Source organism: Falco peregrinus, chromosome 19, assembly GCF_023634155.1.
Source record: "Falco peregrinus isolate bFalPer1 chromosome 19, bFalPer1.pri, whole genome shotgun sequence".
NCBI classification, from domain to species: Eukaryota; Metazoa; Chordata; class Aves; order Falconiformes; family Falconidae; genus Falco; species Falco peregrinus.
This window is the reverse complement of record NC_073740.1, coordinates 5,488,112-5,506,840: the sequence shown is the minus strand read 5'-3', so window position 1 is coordinate 5,506,840 and position 18,729 is coordinate 5,488,112. Positions and strand designations below refer to the sequence as shown.

Genomic DNA, 18,729 nt, shown 5'->3' with positions numbered 1-18,729 from the left:
GCTCCAGCGCCGTGTTTTCAGCTGAACTCTTCGTTTTCAGCTTCCAGTTACGTCCTGAGGAGGGTGGGAGAAAGCAACCGGCAGCGGGTCGGCTCCCCAGCAAGAAAAGTTCAACCAGTTTCTCGTTAGTTTGAACAAGTGGAGGGTTTAATGAGTATTTGTTTTGCTAGGAGGAAGGAAAGGTGAAAGTGCCTCGGGGGGTGCGTCGCCCTCCCCGTGCCCATCTCGGCCTGCCTGGGCCCATCTGCCTCTGGCAGTTTTCCTGCAAACCCTGTGGAAACGGGGATGAAGGAAGGGGGTAAATCCTGCTTTTTCAGGGCTTTTGACTGTGTCTAAGGTTCAGGGCATTTTTGTTTGTTTGGTTTGTGGTTTTTTTTTTTTAATAGAAAAACATACTTTATTGCTTTTTAACAATGAAAAGATTTTTACAACATATCACAGTTGAAGACAGATACTTTCTTTCCCCCCTCTTAAATTCGTGTTGCTGCTGTAAATCCAGATTGGTCCGCTCTCCGTGGGCTTGTCTCCCCCCTCGCTCCCATCCCATCCCAAGGCCGCAGGGACATAAAACACTTCCCTGGAGTCTTGGGGAAGGGTTTCCTGCTGGAAAACCAGCAGCAGCACCACCAGGAGCTGTAGCTGCCCAGGGCTTTGTGTCTTAAAGGTGGTGGAGAGCTGGAACAGCTGCTTGTGCGCAGCTCGGGGAGGTAAGGGCCGGGCTAACAGCCTTTCCTGCGGGACAAGCAGGGAGCCTGCAGCCCTGGGACGTGAGGGAAAGCAGCGCGGCGCGGCCGTCACCCCCGTGCCGGTTTACAGTTTGATCCATCCCCATCTGCTGCTGTAACTTTCAAGGGAACGGGAGAACGTGGAGCTGTAATCGGCTTCGTAATGGTTACTATTAAACAACTACCTCTTGAGAAGAAACTTTCCCCTCGCCAAGGGAAAGTCAGCACCAGGCCTGGGGGCAGGAGGGATCCGCTGGGGGCAGGAGGACGCTCAGAGCAGCCGCCCTCGGCACTCGATAGCCCCGCAGCAGCACAGCAGCTCTTTGCCTTCCACGCTGCCTACTTCGTAGTTGTAATCCCATGTCAGCTCCGTGCCGGCTCGTATCCTCCTGGGAAGTAAAAAAAAAAAAAAAAAAAAAAAAAAAAAATATTAAGAAACCGGACAGGCTGGGAGAAGAGGCGATTCCAAAAAGAAGGATAAGCTGGAGCTCCTGCTAGCAGAGCGCAAGGCTTGCCCAGGACCTCTCTGGCCAGGGCGGCGGGGTCCTGCTTCTGGGGCAAGGGGGAAGCAGCCAGCGCGGCTGCCTCGGCTCTGCAGCGAGCGAAGGGACAAAGTTCGATGAATCACTCCCGTGGGGCTTCAGAGAGGCGCCGCCGCGCTCGCGGTGCCCAAAAGGCACGTGGCAGGGATTCACCACCGCCCGCCTGGCGCTGCCGGGAAGGTTTGTGACTCGAACGAGCTGGGCAGCTGGCTGCTCCGCACTTAACTCCCCGCTTCGGGAAGGTCTAAAACTGATGCAAAGCGCACCAGGATCTCCAGCAGAGGAGAGAGACCCTCGCCCAACTCTGCTCCAAGCTCTTCCCCGCTCGGGCTGGTGTAAAATTAAGGGGCAGTGGCTACCAGAAGCAGGAAACCCCCGGCCAAGGAGTGGGGTCCCAGCGGCCCTTCCCTGTGCACCACAACTCACTTGCTGGCGAAGAAGGCGACCCAGGGGAAGCGGAGGTCGTGCGTGTCCACAAAAACGTTCTGCACGAAGAGGTTAGGACTGCAGCTATGCTGTGAAGGGAGCGGAGACAACTGCAGTGAGCAAGTTCCTGCGTCGGAAGGGGCGCAAAGCGGCCCGCGGTAAACACAAGCCTTTATAAACAAGCAGCGTTCCCGATTTGTCCGCCGCATCCAGCGTAAGCCTGCTGAAACAGGCCACGCTCCCTCCCCTGCCTGCGCCGCCAGGGATGAGTCACAGGATCCACGCTTGCAAAGGTAACGGCGCTGGAAGGACTGACTTGGCCATCCTGCTCACCACGTGTCACGGGGCTGGAGCAGCTGCCTCGTTTCACTCACGTTAGGGGCGGGGGGAGGGGCATGGATCATCCTAATCTTGTTCTTTTCCCACTTTTTTTACTGTATTTATCTAGTCTTGGGGAGGAACAGGCCCCCTGAAAGGCCAAGTCACCCCGAAGATGTCCCCTTCCCTTCCCAGCTGCCGGGGGACGCTCCCTTTCGCCCGCTGCCGGGGCAGTGACTCACGTTGAGGTACCGGCCCAGGTTGCCCTCCAGCTTGGCATCGATGATGTAGCAGGACTCCTCTCCGTCGTAGAACTGGCGAGTGGTTTTATGGACGGGCGCGCTCTCGCCCTTGTCGGCTGCTGCCATGTTGGTGGACTTGATGGCGATGCCGTGAGTCGATTTCAGGGCGAAGCCCCGGGTGGATTTCACCGCCACCTGCCTCTTCACGGGACCTGCTGCAAGAGAGGAGCCAACGCCACCCCGTTCTCTCTCGTCCTCCAGAAGAGGAGCCCCGCGGTAGCGCTGCTGGCTCCCCTCTTTCACACGGGGGTAGCGAGCGCCTGAGGGATGCAGCTCAGACCTAAAATACCACCCCCGGGGTGGCTCCTGGGAAGCTCCCAGCTCCGCTCGGCCCAGCACAGCCTGGAGACCCACCCTCATAAGCCCCACAGTTGCTTTTTCTGAAGATGTCCAGAAATATCTAGTCCTTGAGGACCAGGAGTTTGCAGTTATATCTCAAACAACACACGGGGAACCTTCAGACTTCAGTCCTCAGGCAAAACTCGGAGGTGTGTGGAGCGGGATGCAACACGCTCACAGCTGGTGTGTCCCCACAAGCCCTTCCCGGTGGTTTCTGGCCAAAATTTCTCGCTGTCCCCCCATCCCTTCCGACCCCAGCAGCTGTCCGCACCTGAGCCAGACGAGGGGTTTTTCTTGTCATCCCCTTCCTCCTCCTCGGAGCCCGAGGAAATGGTCTGGATGTCGTCGCTGTCGTTGGTGGTGCCCTGGGCCTGCCCCGCCGCCGCCCGCCCGTTCTCCCCGTCGCTGTCGGTGCTGCTGGACAGGGTCAGCACGTCCTGTGGAAAGGCAGGAACAGCTCCGAGCGCAGCCTGCGCCAGGCGGGAGCGTCGCTCTCCCGCTTCCTTCCCAAGCGACGTTCAGGGCTCCCTCGTCCCCCACGGTTCCGTGCTCTCTCCGAGCAGAGGACCTCTGTGCTCTTGGAAGCCCTTTGGAGCTGGCTCGGAGCTGAACGGGGCAGAAACCACCGCACAGGCCGGTGGCTGAGAGGGCAGCGAGGTTTCAGGGGGCACCCAGGCTGCGGGAAACTCGAGCCTGCACCGTTAGGTGCTCTGGGTTTTGCAAGGAAAGGAGAAGACCCCAAAACCCAAAGCTGGTCCCCCCCCAGGATGGCTTCCTAGACCTGGCTCTGCCAAGCAATGGCTCCCTGGCGTGCTAGGCACGCTGCACGCCGTTCGGTCACAGCCCAAAGGCCGTGCTGTCCTCTCTTCTTGGGCTTTCGGACCCGTGAAGGGCCCCACTGTCTGAAGGAAATCAACTGTCCCCAGGAAATCCCAACTCCGAACCACCGGTGCTCAACTGGGAGCAACGGTGGCATAGGAACAACCCAAAGCACGGTCCAAGGTCCTCATCAAACCCGGCGGGAGCCGAGGCAGAGCCAGCCCTGCGCCTCCCAGCCCGAAGGATCACCGCTTACGTCTGTGGTGGGCTGCGGGGTGAGGGAATGCCGCCTGCTCTGCAGCAGGGCCGTCTTGCTCATCGGCCTCCGGACCCCTTCCAGTTTGGGAGGGCTGGGGTTGTAGCCGTACATCCTTCCCACGTCGCTCAGCCTGCGGGGCGAGGAGGAGAGCGGGTCACGCCTGCAGCTCCGGGGGGGTGTCCCCAGGCACAGACGGAGCAGCTGAGGGAAGGCGAGAGCCGGACACGACTGCCGTCACCAAGCGTTTAATTTCCCGGGGCACAGCCCAACCCCCACCCCCCAACCTCCCCGCTTACTCTGGCAGCGGCACTAGTAGAGTTGTTCAGGGGCAGCCCCAGAGTTACAGCAATTCATTCAGCGTGATATTTGGAAACAAAAAGCAGGAAAATACAATTTAAGGAATCTTACCCAAGAATTTTGCTTGAGTCTTCAGGTTCCTGCAGAGTGGAGAAGTACAGAAGATTAAAATCTTTCCCTTGCGGAGCTTTCTTCAGCCCTTCTGCAGAAATGCTCCCCAAACCCCAGCCCAGGCGCGAGGAGCTGGCTGTCCCCACCGCTCGGCCTGACACCCAGTCCAGGGGGTGCTCCAGAAGGGCCAAGTTACAACCGCGGGGCTCCCACCCTGCACACAGCCCCCCCCAGGGGGCTCCAAGCCCTCTCCAGAGCAGGAGGCGGACGGAGACCTGCTGCCCCCCCAGCTCCCCCTCCCAGGGCTGCACAGGCACGTCGTGCCCGGGGCAGGAGGGATGTTCGGCTCAGCTCATGCCGAGCCACTTCGTTGTGGCCTCCTGTGTCACAACTTCCCCCAGGAAGGGGAAAAGCACCTCCCTGCCCCGCCCCCCCCCCCCCCCCCCCCCCGGTGGGCAAAAGGCCACGAACACAGGGCGAGGGGACACCGAACAGCACCACAGTCCACCCAGTTGTGTTGTAGGGGTAGAGAAGCCATTTGAGCAAGAGCACAGCCGAGGACATCTCTGTGTCTCCATTTCCTCAGCCGTGCCCCCAAGCCAGGCGCGGTGCCCCCCTCCCCGTCCCGCAGCCCCCCCAGCCCTCCCTTACATCTTTCTTCGGTGCCTTTGACTCTCCATCCAGCTCGCCCGGGGCAGCAGCACAGGTTTTCTCTCGCTCACCCGGGAGCTCCGTTTTGCTGACCTTGGCCTCGCCGCCTTCGCTCATCTTGAAGGAGGAGGTGCTGTCGTTGTCCTGGAAGGTGTCAGACATGCTGTTGGAGCTCAGCCATGAGGCCACTTTGTTCTTGGAGGTTTCCTCCGATATCGGCAGCTTACAGGAGGTGGCCACTGCCGTCTCGTCGTGGCTGATTTGCCGGGTGAGCCCCGAGTCCTTGGAGGCTGTCTCCGACAGCCCATTCTCCTTCTGGCCCCGGGTCTGCCGTCGCGTGGCATAGCTGCGCCACACCGAGCTGGTACTGAAGTCCTCATCCTTGCAGAAGTTGTCATCAGAGCTGTCCTCGTTGGACTCCTCCTGCTCCTCGGTGCCTGTGTTTTCCTCCTCTTCATCCTTGAGGTCCACCCCGCTGCTGTCAGAAGAGCACTTTGCATCGCTCTCGTAGCCCTCCTTGAAGTTCTCCACGCTCTCAATGTGATCCAGGTTCGCAAAATATTCGTCACCCATCTCTAACCCCTCTTTGTCGGCAAAGTCATCTGTGAGGATTTTCCCTGGAGGTGGGGAATAGGAAACCTAAGTGTGAGTTTCCCAGGGATGACATTCCTACCACCCCACAGGTTTTACCCTCCCCAAAGACTCGCTGAGGAGCAAACAGGACCGACACCACCTTATCCCAAAGCTGGGCTGGGAAAGGACAACGTATTTCCCTGACACCCAAGGTAACATAAACCTGCAGCGGGCCCCTGCTAACATCCAGGCTTCCAAGATGGAAACTTCCAACCAGGCGTTCGAACGGGGCGACCGCCTTTGCCTCGGAAGGGCTGGAGGTGACGGTGTAGCGCAGGGGCAATATTAAGGGCAAGAAACCAGAGCGCCAGAACTCAGGCAATGCCTGCGGTTAGTTTCATTTCGGAGTTAACGCAACCAAGCTGCGCAACTTCTGCATTTTATTGGTTTGTGCCGACGTTCCAGCAACTGGTTTGATGTAAACAGGAAGCAGGTATGTGTTCATCCACCCTCAGCGTGCAGAAACAGCTCTGGGGATCCGAGCGCTTCTCTTGACGCTGGCACTGCAGCCACGCTGGCACTGCAGCACCTTGTTTTTGCGATAAACAAAGCCTAGCTCTCAGGCCTGACACAACCGGCTCTTTTCAGCTACTTATGTCCCCTGTCCTGAACCAAAAGCAAGCAGGTTCCTATCTGAACGCCTGTGACCGCTGGGAAGCACGGTGGCTCGACAAAGGCTTTGCATTCACAGCACCTGTTTCAAAAAGGAGAGGCTCCTACCTGCCTGTTCAGCAGGGCGAGCTCCTACCTGCGTAGATGCAGACGAAGGAGCCTTTAGCAATGTCATCAAGGCAGCGAATGCCCCAGCCTTTGTTCTGCGTCTTGAATAACTGCAGTCGGACTTGGAGCCCGTGCTGGACCAGGCGGTTGGTGCACATGTTAACGTTGCACTTGCACCTCTTGTTACACTCGTAAACTCTGAAAGAAAAGGAGAACAGTGAGATCTTCCTCGATAAAGCAGTATCCCAAGGCTCGGCGGAGTACCAGTCACGATGCAAAGGGACCTGCAGCAGCGACTGCAAGCTCAGCGCAGGAGGGAGAGCGGAGCTGCCAGGTGCGAGGGTAATGCACGGGCGTCCCAGGCCACGCAGGACCAGATGGATCAAGAGCTCAGTATCTGCACTTGGCTCCGGGAAATACCGCCTCTCTCACAGCGCCAAGTTTCCGACGCTGGTATTTGTGAGGGAAGGAGAAGACGCAGCTCTGCTTACCCTGTCGGGAGGCATTCTTCCAGCCTTTTGTGCTGGTATCCTGCGTTGGGGTTGATCTGCCCACCTGGGGTACAGCCAGTCGCCTGGACTGTCAGCTGGTGACAGGCACATTTCGATCTAGAGAGACACACAGAGAAAAACCCACCTGTGCACCAGAAGTTAGTTTTACACACCGGTTTTACAGCAAGGAGAAAAAAAAAAAAAAATCGCATCTTTTTGCATGTCTATGTGCAGAGACAGGGCCTGACTTGGAGTCAAACTTACAAGTGACCAGAGCAGATTCCCCCTGGGCCGCCCACCACCCTCCAGGTGCAGTGACACAGAGGAGTTCACCTACTTGTCCCTGCAGCCGTCCTTGCAGTCGCAGCCCACGAGGAATTCCCAGCTGGTGTTGATGTAAACCCCTTTGCCGGGGATGCGCTCCTTGCTGTAGGCCACTTGGGGAGGCGGGGTGTTATCGATCTCGTTGACACAGGACAGCGGCACGTCCTCCTTACCCTTGGTAATGTCTGCGATGTAGTAGTAGGGCTTGTAGGGCTGGAACTTGCGATCCACCAGCACGTAGGGATCCAGGCAGAACATCTCCAGGAAAAGGAAGTCGCAGTCTGTCTCGAAAAGGTAGCGCTCGATCTCCTGCATGGTCCTCAGGCACAGCCCACAGGGTGTCTTGTAGAGGACGTGGAAGCCCATCTTGCGGTTCACCCGTCGGCGGGCTGTCATCCGTCGGAAGTCGTAGAGCAGCGGGATGAGCAGGGGGTTCTTGCTGCGGTACTGATCGCTGCGGATGGGACGGACGCGGGACAGGCAGGTGTAGCTGCAGACGTGCGGCAGGTAGAAGAGTTTCTCCAGCGGGGCTCGGTAAGAGGGCTCGTTGGGCACGCGGTCCATCATGCCATGGAAGGCCTGCGCTGCGCCACCGCCTGCCTGGCCGCTGGCGAGCCTGTTAGGGGGAAAGGGACACACTGAACAGCCGCGGCTTACGGAAGAGCAGCGCTTTCTCCTCCAACTGCAGAGGGATTTTAGTTGAGACACAACTTAATTCCTATCAAAACAGCTGCTCTGAGACACGCTGCTTCGCTGCTTAGTCCAAATAGGCACAAACCCCAGCATCCCCGAGGGGCGAGGCTGGGCAGCCCACAAAGGGAGCATTACCAGCAGCAGAGAACAGAAAAACCCACCCCCCAATCAGAACTAGGGAAGCAAAACCAAGCACAAGTTGGATGTGGTCTCAGCACACACACCAGCAGCTTCTGTGCTGCGCAGCGACTGCCACAGAGCCACCCGAGCTCAGGCCAACGACAAAACGTCAGGAACAGTTGTCTGGGAGGGAGAACAAGGTAAGAGGAAGGCGAACGCTCGGGACTGGACGAGCTGGTGAGTGAAGGTGTCAATCGGTCACAAAATAAACCCGTGCTAATCCCGACCTCTCGCACGCACGCAGGGATTTGTAGGAAGCGTGAAGCAGCTCTGCCTACCGATGCTGCGGGGCCGCGCTCAGCCGTCCCGATGGAGGTGCATCGCTTAGGACAGGTGAAGAAGGCGATGACTGCCCGGAACCCACGGAGCCAGGACGGAAGGATGTGCTTTTCTTGGCCACTTGCTTCCTCGACTGGGCCAGCTGACTGTCGGTGCACCTGCGCGAGGGAAGAAGGGAGGCCATCTGCAAGATGTACACGTTCACACAACGGCAGGATTTAGACAGACAGGACAGGCCGAATAACACTCCCCCCTGGAAGTTGGCAACAGTGTGCCGTCCAAGAGAAACAGAGCAGATTTTTTTCCTAACGAGTGTGAAAATCAACCCATTTCTGACTATTGGTGCTGCAGGATCCCACAACAACCCCAACCAAATGCCAGAACTCGCCTACGTCTAAAAGCAACTTCTGACATACTGCTATTTATTTGGAAGTAAGGGATAAGGGTGAGAGGGAGTGTAAGGAGGACGTCCAAGGCCTTTATTTCAGGAAGCCGGACAAACCACTACTTGAAGAAACCCCTGCAACAGCAGAAACAAGAGTTTACAGAGGCTCAATCAGCGCAACAGTACTGAGCAGTGGGAGGAACAAGGAGTACAGTGGACTCTCTTGTCCTTACCAAGAGGTGACTGCACAAAGGAATGTAACAGCATCACTGACAAAAGGGCTACGAGGGGCTCCCGAACACCTCTGCAGCCCGATGCACCACATCAGGAAGGTGGGCGGCACCTGGAAGACACTACCTTCGTGTTCCGAGCAAACACCATGGAGGTTTTTGATCCATTTATACCGATTAAACAGAAAACCACCCCAAACCAGCCACTGGTTTTCCCACAGGTGGAAGAACACAGTTATCAGGGCAGAAAAGGAGGAGACAGTGAGAGCAAGAGGGGGTGACTATCTGCAAACGTCTGCCTCAAAAGCAAGGTGTTAACACACATTTCAAAATTCAAGAGAAAAAAAGCTTCCATCAACAGGCTTTAAAGAGTCAGAAATAGCTGACAGTGGCTCCCTGCCACTGTAGAAGAACTTGAAGGTGGGACTAGAGAGGGAAGAGAACTAGACCTTCCTCAGAGTAAACAAAACACGAGAGTGAAGAAACCATTCTCGCAGTTTTAATAATCTAAAACTAAAGTGGTTTTAACCCAACAGTATCCCTCGGGACAGCAGGGACACTGATATGGTACGCTGCCTTCAGTCACTGTTAAAAACCAGTTGTCTTTAAGCCGGTCACTCCTTAAGGGCAGGGCAGGGCAACAGCTGTAGTAGCGTCTCCTTGTATCAGATCTGAAAACAAGATCCTAAAGTCAAAGCTGCTGTCTGGAGGGAACAAAAAAGGCTTCCTGTAACCATGCAAGGACCGTTAAATGGAAAAGGAGAGGTCTGGCAGCCGACGAGACAGCAGGCAGGCAGTCCAACTTCATCGCCTTCGTGCCGTGTCCCTGCACATCCTTCCTACAGCCTCGACAGCTCGGGCTGCTCTGGTGTTAGGGGCTGGCAGGCTGGCCCTGGGCGGACGGTGGAGGAGGCAGCTTGCATTTCTCGTTCTGGAGCAGACCTCCTTCAGCATCGGCCTCTCCTTGGTCATGTAAGAGGTGAGGGACAAAGCTATTACAGCTTTGATTCTCACATCTCCGTCGGGAGGAGCATTCTCAAGTGAGCTCCCACATCCAGGGGCAGAACGGCTCATATTGCACTGGTACTTGGTGAGGAATCCCCTCCTGAGACCGGAGGCTGACGGCAGGTGGGGCTCCTGAGATGCTGCTACGCCTGGAGAGCATCGGGTAAATAAAGATTCACGTGCTGCACAGGTTCCTTACAGCTGGGACATCTCTTTTCTCCCTTCTGCCCATGCAGCAAGGCACAGTCACAGCAGAAGATATGCTGGCAGGGGACCAGGCGTCCAGAAATTCGGATGGGAAATCCACAGTGGTGACAATAATTAACTGGGAGAGCCTTTCTCTCCCCTAGAAAGTTATTACAGTCCCAGAGCGCACGCCCAGGTACCCTGGTGTTCTCCAACACGCTCCCTCCATCACAAGGCCGAGCTCCTCCTTCATCCAGGCCTCCTTGGGCACCAGCCTGCACCTCCGAGAACGTCCTGCTTGGGCCCCCGGCAGCGGGAGGCACGTGTGCGACTTGGCTGTGGCTTAGCTTTATCGGGTTTGGTCTGTGACCACCGAGACCAACCACTGATCCTGAGTTCTCAGCACCTTGTAAGTCATTGAGGTCTGCGAGCAGGTCAGTCGGAGTGGAGGGATACAAGGCAGCCGGGGACCAGTGCCTGGATCGTGACACGAGGGAGCAATTCAGATTTTCAGAAGAGAAGGAGCAAACTTTCTAACTTGGAAATAGATCAAGTGCAAAGCTTTAGCCCTGAGTAAGAACAATGGCATTTGGCTCAGGGGGTGCTGGGCTGTCAGCTCTCCCGCCCCCAATTACTCATCCAGCAGCCTTTCTCTGTAGTTTCCCCCAGAAGCATGACTAAAAGAGATCCGTGTAACCAGGAAACAAGCCTAGTCAGGGAGGAAACCCGCACCTGAGGATTCCTCTGCACAGAAAGCGTGGTGCCTGAGAGAGCTGAGCACTGGAGACGGGACACAAAGGAGGCAGTGGTGGAAGCAGAGAACTGACTCAGGTACTTACTCCATCTCAGCAGGCTGCGGAGACACGGACTGTGCAGCCAGCGAGGCCGCCTGCATTTGCTCTAAAGGTTTGTAATGGGTACCAGCTCCTGTTAAATCCTGGGTATATTGTACTACGGGCCCTTTGCTCCTGACGGCACCTAGTGGGGAGGGGAAAAAGCAAAATATCAGCAGGAAAAGTCTCTACCATCGACCAAAATTTGTGGCACTAGCTACAAAATATTGATTTAGTCCCCGAAGGCAACCAAAACAGAGACATTCACAATTAACACCCGGTCATTGCCTGAGCTGAGTCACAGCCAGTCACCCCAAACAGATTCCGGCCACTTTACCCAAATGCAGTTTGGTTTTGTGACATCTTTATGCCAGGGGAAAAAGCCCACTGTAAATCTTAAAGCTCCAGGAGTTCTGCTAAAAAAACAACCACCAAAACCAAACAAAAGCCAAAACAACCCACCTGCCCCCACCAACCCACCACACGTCCACTCAAATTCCAGGATATCAACTGAAAAAGATGTCACATACCGACATTGGGACGAGTCCTCGCTTGTCCACTTTGCTTCTTTTCTTGGGTGGAGGCCGTGGAAGTTTTCATGCTGAACATGGGCTCAAGGCGTGTGGAACCCCGGTAAATCCACTCACAGCGTTTATCATCCTGCAGTAAGGAGAAGGCAACACTCACAGCACCTACAGCAAGAGCTTCCAGAGGTACAGTACCGGCCTGGGAGGCAGCAGCATGCTTTTAGGGTGAGCAGAATCACATGGAAAGGAGGCGCAAGCATTGACGTGAAGGCTCTTGAAAGACCATGCAGCAAATAACTCATCACGTCTGGGGGGAGCACTGAACACAAACCCAATCTAGACAGAGGTCCCCAAACCTCAAATGCAGTTCTGTTCTCAGCCCAGCAACCGACCAAGGAGGCACCATTGGAGAAACCAGACCCCTTCAGGAGACAAGTTATCTGCTCTAGGACAGGGGGGTTAAATTTGCAAGTGCACAATGTCTTCCCCAGCCTCAGTGGCTATGCAGCTATCTGGACCTGGACGGGAAGGGAGCCAAGCCAGCACAGGCAGTACGTCTGCTCCCTTTCTGCAATTTGTAGAATGTGAGCAAGCAGGTTATCACAGCTTCTGCTCAGTTTCTCTCCTGCTTCTCAAACCGACACTTGTATTTGGACAGAAGACACAGCTAGGTGTTTATATCGAGGAAAGGGTCAGGATGGAACACCTGCAGATGATGAATTTTCTTTCTTATTCATCTGTCGCTTTCAAGTTTCACATGCAAAATGCTTTAAAAGGCTTTTGAAGCTTTTGTCATGCAAATGGAAGTGTTTCACCTTCACTATCAGTGCACAGGAGAAACTGGCAGTCTACCTACTGAGCAAAACACCTGCTTGCTCCAGGACCCTGTCTGCCATTAGCAAGGAAGCAGGACTGCACCAGCCCAAGTCAGCCACCCTCCAACTCAAATTTAAGCCTATCTTCCCTTCTTAATGGGAAAAAGAAAATTGCTCTACCAGGAAAAGGATTCTGACCAGACTGCCATCTACTTCTTCCACTCTGGATTTCCACCAGGTCCCTTCCCACTCGGTTTTGATCAGCTGTCCGTTCTTCAGCAGTACCATGGGCCGGTTGGGGTAGGCTGTGATGTACTCCTCAATGAAATCACGACAGGAAACATCCTCTATGTCTTCCCAGGTCTTTTTTACTGCTCAGAAAGAGACAGTTGGGAGAAAGAGAAGAGGAGGAAAGACTCTTACAAAAAGAAACTTTTAACTCTTTCCCAAAGAGATCCCAGGTGGATTTTTACATAAGAACAACCAAGCAGCAATCCCGAGTGGCTGGATTATTGGCGGTAGGGCACCCAGCCACGTTAATGCACCCAGAGTGCAAGGAATCACAGCAGACTCACTCTGCCCGTAACAAACCACTATTTCCTCCAGCTTCATATGCAAATATCTACAGGCACAGCAGCAGAGGGGCCATGCAGCCTGTCTGTCCCCTGTCTTTTGAGCCCCGGCTCTTTCACACCCCCAAACGCTCTCCATACAATTTCAGTATCAGGACACCGGAGGGGCAGAGATCACTCACGTGGCCTGCAGACTGGGTACAGCTCCCACTCCTTGACATATGAAGCATAGCCATCATCAAAGAAGATCAGGAATCTGGAGAAGAGCAGTGTTGGAAGTTGGAAATTAGAAACACCGCTGAGTAAAACGCAGCTCCACATCACATAATGGAAGCGGAGCACCCCTCCCGTTTCTGCTGCCAGTCCCGAAGAACCTCGACTCAGACACAGTGGATGAGGAGATCGCGTGCTTTGCAGCATGGCCGCTTCCCTCGGTTCTTACAGAACAGCTCTCCCCCAGCCCCGAGCTCTCCCTCGGCTCCCAAAGACAAAATAGAAGCTGCCCGAAGGCTTCCCAGCAGCATAGCACAGCCTCTTCCCTCAGCTCCACATTCCCTCCATGCCTCGGCCACAGGAGGTAAAGGAAAAGACAGTTTCGTTGCTCCTAATCTCTCCGAGAAAAAATATATTTTGGAGCCTCTGGGAGGGACACCGCCAGGGCATGGACAGGAGCATGAGAGTCTCCCCAGTGTCTGGGGGGGCCGGAAGCTCAGAGGGGGACACCCCCAAGGCTGGATACAGCACTGCTTAGTGCTGCGTGCCTCTCTACAATAACTGCAGGATATGGAGCCGTACAAAGCTTGGCATGACAAGGGATCAGCGTTACAGGCAGCCCAGCCAGGAGGAGTAAATTTGCAACCTGAGTAATAAATGCAGTTCATTTTCAGTTATTAAACACGTATCAGATAGAACTTGACACAATTAGGCCTTTACGGCAGATCCACGCTTGAAAACGAAGAGGGTGACTGTATCCTTTATGAATCTTCTCAGAAAGACCACAAGCCTGAACCACAACATAAAAAAAAGCCCTGCCCCTTATTTACAGCCGCCTGAGAAGGCTGCTTTAGACCTGCTGTTTCCTCCGTAAGTGCTCTGGCAGCACTGCTGGCACCGAACGCTTCTAGGGCTCCTGTTTCCTAACGCTATGTTTTATGCCTTGAGCAGTGCAGACTGACATTTGTGTGATGGTTTGAATGAATTACCAGATATAATTTCTGGCTCAGGGACATGAGTAATAGAATGGAAGCTCCACCCAAGAGCTTTCAGAGATAAGAGAGACCAAAGAAACAACATTCAGAACTACATCTCTGGAAAGGGCAGGAAAGAATTTCGATCCTGTGGTAGCAAATACACTTTTTTTTATTCTTTTTTCCCCCTGAAAACAAACAGACAAAAATGTGAAAGAGAGAGAGGGTACAGGACTGCGGAGGAGAATACATACCTATCTTTATTCTTCACATTTGGGGTTTCAGCCACAATGCCAGCATACAGCCAAACCTGATTCCCGTCTTTGTATTTTGCCACAACCCTGCTGCCAACGTAGTGTTTCTCAGGCGCGGGGTGATAGTCATAAGCAATGTGATTGCCAGAAAGCAAACTCTTCCCTTTATTATCAAATTTCACTTTGTACTTCTTCCCAACACCTGAAAGACATTTCAACGCGGCAGGATAAATAAAAGCTGACTGCAAGAAGTCCAGTACCCTGCAGCACTCTGGTCCAAGTTCAGAACTTATTAAAAGCGTTTCCAGAAGTTAATTTGGAAGGTAAAATATAGTGGAGATGTGTTGTTCTCACAACTCTTTCCCAGTGCTCTGACACAGGAGGAGACCTGCTCCAAGCCTGATCAACACCATCCACCCAAAGCTTAGCGAAAACCACAAGCACCAAGTCACAGCATCAAGCACGGGACGTACCGATCGTCTGGATGGCGATTAGAGTTCCTTTGTGCCACGTTTTGGTTCTCTTTTTGCCCAGGATCCTCATGCCAACGTTCAGATCACCGTCATTGCTGAGATCGCTCCCAGCTGCTGCAAGGCCAACGGGCTGGACAGCACTGGAAGTTTCCTGAGGGGTTTGTGCATCTACCCAAGGAACAACAACAGAAGGTAAGTTAAGAAATTGCCCAAAGATTCCCTCGTTTATGCACGCAACTGGAAGAACATCTCAACCTGAGACAGGAGGCGTTCTTGCCTTCCATTAGTTCAGTCAGCCTAAGTGCCTCAGTTTTACTGGATGGAGTAATCAGCAAGTGAGGTTTAAACACCATTAAAAAGTTTTCATGTTATGGAAATTGCACCACATGCATTTGCTTTCGGAAAGGGCTTTAAAAAAAAAAAAAAAAAGGACTTAGGAATCAACATGTCCTAATAGGTCTTTCCAATAGGAAAGAGAATAGTTATTTTTCAGGTACCAAACTGTCAGATGCAGACAGGACCAGGGGAAGGACACACAGGGGTGCCAGCCCACGTCTCAAGAGGCTCTCACACACCGACCTTTTTGTGCATCCTGAGCATTTGTTTTCTTGTTCACCGCATCCATAAATCTCTGCACATCCTGGGCAGACTTTCTCATTGCAGCCATGGCTTCCCGCAGCTGAAGGGAAGGAAAGAGAGAAAATATGAAGAATCTTTTCGTTTTTGTACCGAATACAATGTTGTCCTAAGCATTCCGGCAAAACCCCACTTCAGATGCACACTATAGTCAAGTCTTTTCCAACTCACCAGAGTCTGATCCTTTGCGATTCTGGAACTACTGTTGCCTGCATTTCAAGAGAAAAGAAGTAGTTTCAAACATCTTGGGGAGGAAAAAATCCACCCTAGTTAAGCCACTGAAAGAAGAGGGAACAGAGAAAAGCATCTATTCGAAGCAGATTACCAAGCCACCCCTTCTAGAGGCACAAGACGCTGCACAGGCTGCTCCCCCTTGGGGCAGCGTTTGACAGGGACAACGGTCAGGCTGGTGGGAGATGGGAGAAGTCCCGGTTTGGGACTCCAGGAGCCACGGAACAGTTACGGGCCCTGGCAGACCACGCAGTGGTGATGTTCCTCACGAGCTAATGGGTTTTCCTACCTGATCCTCTCCCGCTTACAGGCAAGTGTGGCTTATGGCCAACTTTATGATACCCTTACTCTGATCCCTCTTGTTCCCATGCTCCTCCGGGACATACTCAGATCTCCATCCCTCCCCTCAGTCCCATGCGGTGCAATGAGATACTGAACTGTGCTTCCAGCCCGAATCGATACTCATGACATCGTCGTCGTCTTCATCTGGGATCTCAATCACTTCTGTGGGCTTGGCAGCCAAGTCCTCGTCCTCAGAGCTGCTCTCACGGTACTGGAGGCCCAGCTTGGAGTACAGATCCTTCACCAGTATCTCACATTTATCAATAGCTCTGGGGAAAGAAAGAGAAGAGCAGCGACAGGAAAAGACAAGGTGAGTGCAGCTGTACATCCCACAATACTGCAGAAATAAACAGGAACTGACTGCTGGGGAGCTGCTAATTAAATACAACCATGATGAGGTGAGGGAAGAGTATTCACATGAAGGATTTAAAGCCACAGGGGGAATAATTTTAATTATCCCTCAACAACCACACAGGCAAACGAACTGATGTAGAACCACAGCATCAGTAGACACCGAAAGGAAATGGGCAGCACTCAAGCCATCTCCCCGTCCTCTGCTCCAAGGCTCTGACGCACGGCTGCGATTCCAAGCGCACCCACCTCGAAGCGTCATCAAAGAGCCGGTCAACATGAGCCACCTCTTCTTCCTTCTGTTTCACGCACTTCTCCAGCTCCTCCAGCTGCTGCTTCCTTTGCTTCACACACTCAAACTTCTCCAGCTCTTTGTCAATGATATCCTGGAGCTCCTCCATGGAGATTCCCAGCTCGTCCATCACTTCTTGCTGCAGCTCTTTGATCTCCTGGGAATCCATTTCTGTTGTAACTGACACCACAAAGAGATGAGAAAAGGCTGGTGAAACCCTACTGCTGTAGCACATCCTCTGAGGCACAGCGCTCACGAGAGCATAAGCTCCATTTTTTGAAAGCTAAACAGGAAGAAAACGTTAAATATGTTAAGATAACATCACAAGGAGCCAAAAATAACCAAAGTGCAAAGCAGACTGTGGAGCCAGAGGATTCCAGGACAACCAGGGACTCCTGACGTTTCCTCTGATATCTGCCCAGACTCTCCAAACCCCCTGAACGTCAGAGCCTTACGTTTCCCCACCTCAGCGCCCTCTCCTCTGCGAAACCTGCGGGCAGTTCTCACCCCGCTGCCTCGCCTGGGAGGAAAGCCACACAGGTGCCTCTCCCAGCCCGTCCCACAGCTTCACCTTCACACAGCAGCCCTGCAGAGCTCCTGTCCTCCCCTGCCTGTGGCATTTAAGGAACGGGATAACATCCAGCCCCAGGGATGGGGATGGTCCCAGCACTCTCCTCTGTCCCTCGAGTCCTGTTGAGCTGGGCCTGGTGGTAACACATCCAGTCTTCATGCCTTTGAAGCCTGGCCTCCATCAGCAGCCCCCAGACACCTCCCTCCCTCCCACAACGCTCCCTGCTCTCACCTCTCTCTTCAGGCTCCCTGCCTGTACCTAAGCACACCCTCGTCTCCAGCCCCTCCTTACCTCTGGCTCTTCCAGCAGCCCTGGTCCCATGCCCCCACCCTGTTCCCGTCACCCCGATCCAGCTCTCCCTGCCCATGTTTCTCCCCCACCTGCACCCACGCCACCCCCAGCCACACCACCACACACTCTCCTCCTGCCTGACAGATGCAAAGAGACCCCCACAGCCCCTCAACACCTCCCACCCCAACGACCACACACCTCCCCCACAGCCCCCATCAGCCTCCACTTCCCAACGCCTCCCATCCACCCCCCACCCCCCCTCACACCCAGGGCCCTGTCCAACAGCCCCCACAGCACCCCCAACCCCGTTCCTCCCCACACAGCCCCATCCCAATGCCGCCACAGCCCCCCCTCACCCCCCAGCCCCCCACCCCCCACTCCCAGTGTCCTCACGCTCTCTCTTACACCCTGCACTTTGCTTAGATTGGCAAGTTTCCATCAACCTGTCGTCCTAGAAAAGTCCCTGCCCCACAGCCCCTCCCCCCAAACACCCCCCCCACCTCACCCGTGGATATCCCCTCACATCCCCTCAGTCCCCCTGCCCCACAGCCCCCTCTCTACACCCCACATCCCTTCACAGCCCCTCACTCTCCCCAGTCCCCCGCCCCTCTTTTCCCCTCGTATCCCCTCACAGCCCCTCACTCCCCCTACCCCACAGCCCCCTCTTTGCCCCCCACGTTCCCTCACAGGCCCTCACTCCCCCTGCCCCACAGTCCCTCTCTTTGCCCCCCACGTCTCCTCACGGCCCTTTGCTCCCCCCCTCACTCCGCCTGCCCCACAGCCCCCTCGGGCAGGCCGCACTCACCGAGGCTCCCAGGCCCGGGGCCCGCCGCGCCCCCAGCTGCTGGGGAGAAGGAGGTGTGTTTGGGGGGGGAGGGGCTCCAACGGACGCTGCTTGACGTCACTTCCGGTTACAGTAGCCCCGCCCCCCCCGGGGCGCCAATCCTCCCCCGCCGGCAGGCGCGCTCGCGCGCGGCACCGCGCATGCGCTGGGGGCGGGGCCAGGGCCTCTTAAAGGCGCAGCGCCCCCAACAAGGCGCGGTGCTGCCCCCTGGGGGAGGGCGTTGGGAAGGGCCCGGGGCCCTGAGGGGCCGCGTAGGTCCGGGGGTGTCGGGGACCCACAGGGTGCTCGGAGGGGATGGGTGGGCTTTGGGTGTGCTGGAGAGCTCTGAGGGGCCTTGAGGGGGGTGCTGGGGAGCTCTGTGGGGGCTGGGCTGCTGGGTGATGGAGCGCTCTGGGGATGTCAGGGGTCTTTGGGGGGACACTGGGGAGCTCTGAGGGTGCTGGGGGGCCTTGGGGTGCTGGGGGGCACTGGGGGTTCTAAGGAGCCTTGGGGTGCTGGGGGGCACTGGGGAGCCCTGAGGGTCCTGAGGAGCCTTGGGGTGCTGGGGGGCACTGGGGAGCCCTGAGGGTCCTGAGGAGCCTTGGGGTGCTGGGGG

The 18,729-nt window shown here is 55.2% G+C and overlaps 1 protein-coding gene across 7 annotated transcripts; it reads right to left on the bottom strand.

Moving 5' to 3' along the window:
* Positions 1-333: 333 nt before the first annotated feature.
* On the bottom strand, positions 334-18,207 carry SETDB1 (SET domain bifurcated histone lysine methyltransferase 1). Of its 7 annotated transcripts, none has more exons than XM_055792053.1 (22): positions 18,096-18,207; positions 16,386-16,608; positions 15,882-16,054; positions 15,384-15,421; positions 15,156-15,255; positions 14,577-14,744; positions 14,104-14,305; positions 12,845-12,918; positions 12,271-12,461; positions 11,279-11,408; positions 10,755-10,893; positions 8,109-8,267; positions 6,971-7,573; positions 6,634-6,750; positions 6,171-6,340; positions 4,790-5,406; positions 4,139-4,167; positions 3,728-3,860; positions 2,924-3,122; positions 2,254-2,468; positions 1,694-1,782; positions 334-1,114 (listed from the first exon to the last, which is right to left on the bottom strand). In XM_055792053.1, exons 2-22 carry the CDS (start codon positions 16,595-16,597, stop codon positions 997-999), a joined length of 3,876 nt encoding a protein of 1,291 aa, XP_055648028.1. In that variant the 5' UTR covers positions 16,598-16,608; positions 18,096-18,207; the 3' UTR covers positions 334-996. The 7 variants fall into 7 exon arrangements, with proteins under 7 accessions (XP_055648028.1, XP_055648024.1, XP_055648023.1 ...); XM_055792049.1 differs by having other exon boundaries at positions 2,254-2,465; positions 16,386-16,711; positions 18,096-18,165; XM_055792048.1 differs by having other exon boundaries at positions 16,386-16,711; positions 18,096-18,164.
* Between the last annotated feature and the right edge of the window lie 522 nt (positions 18,208-18,729).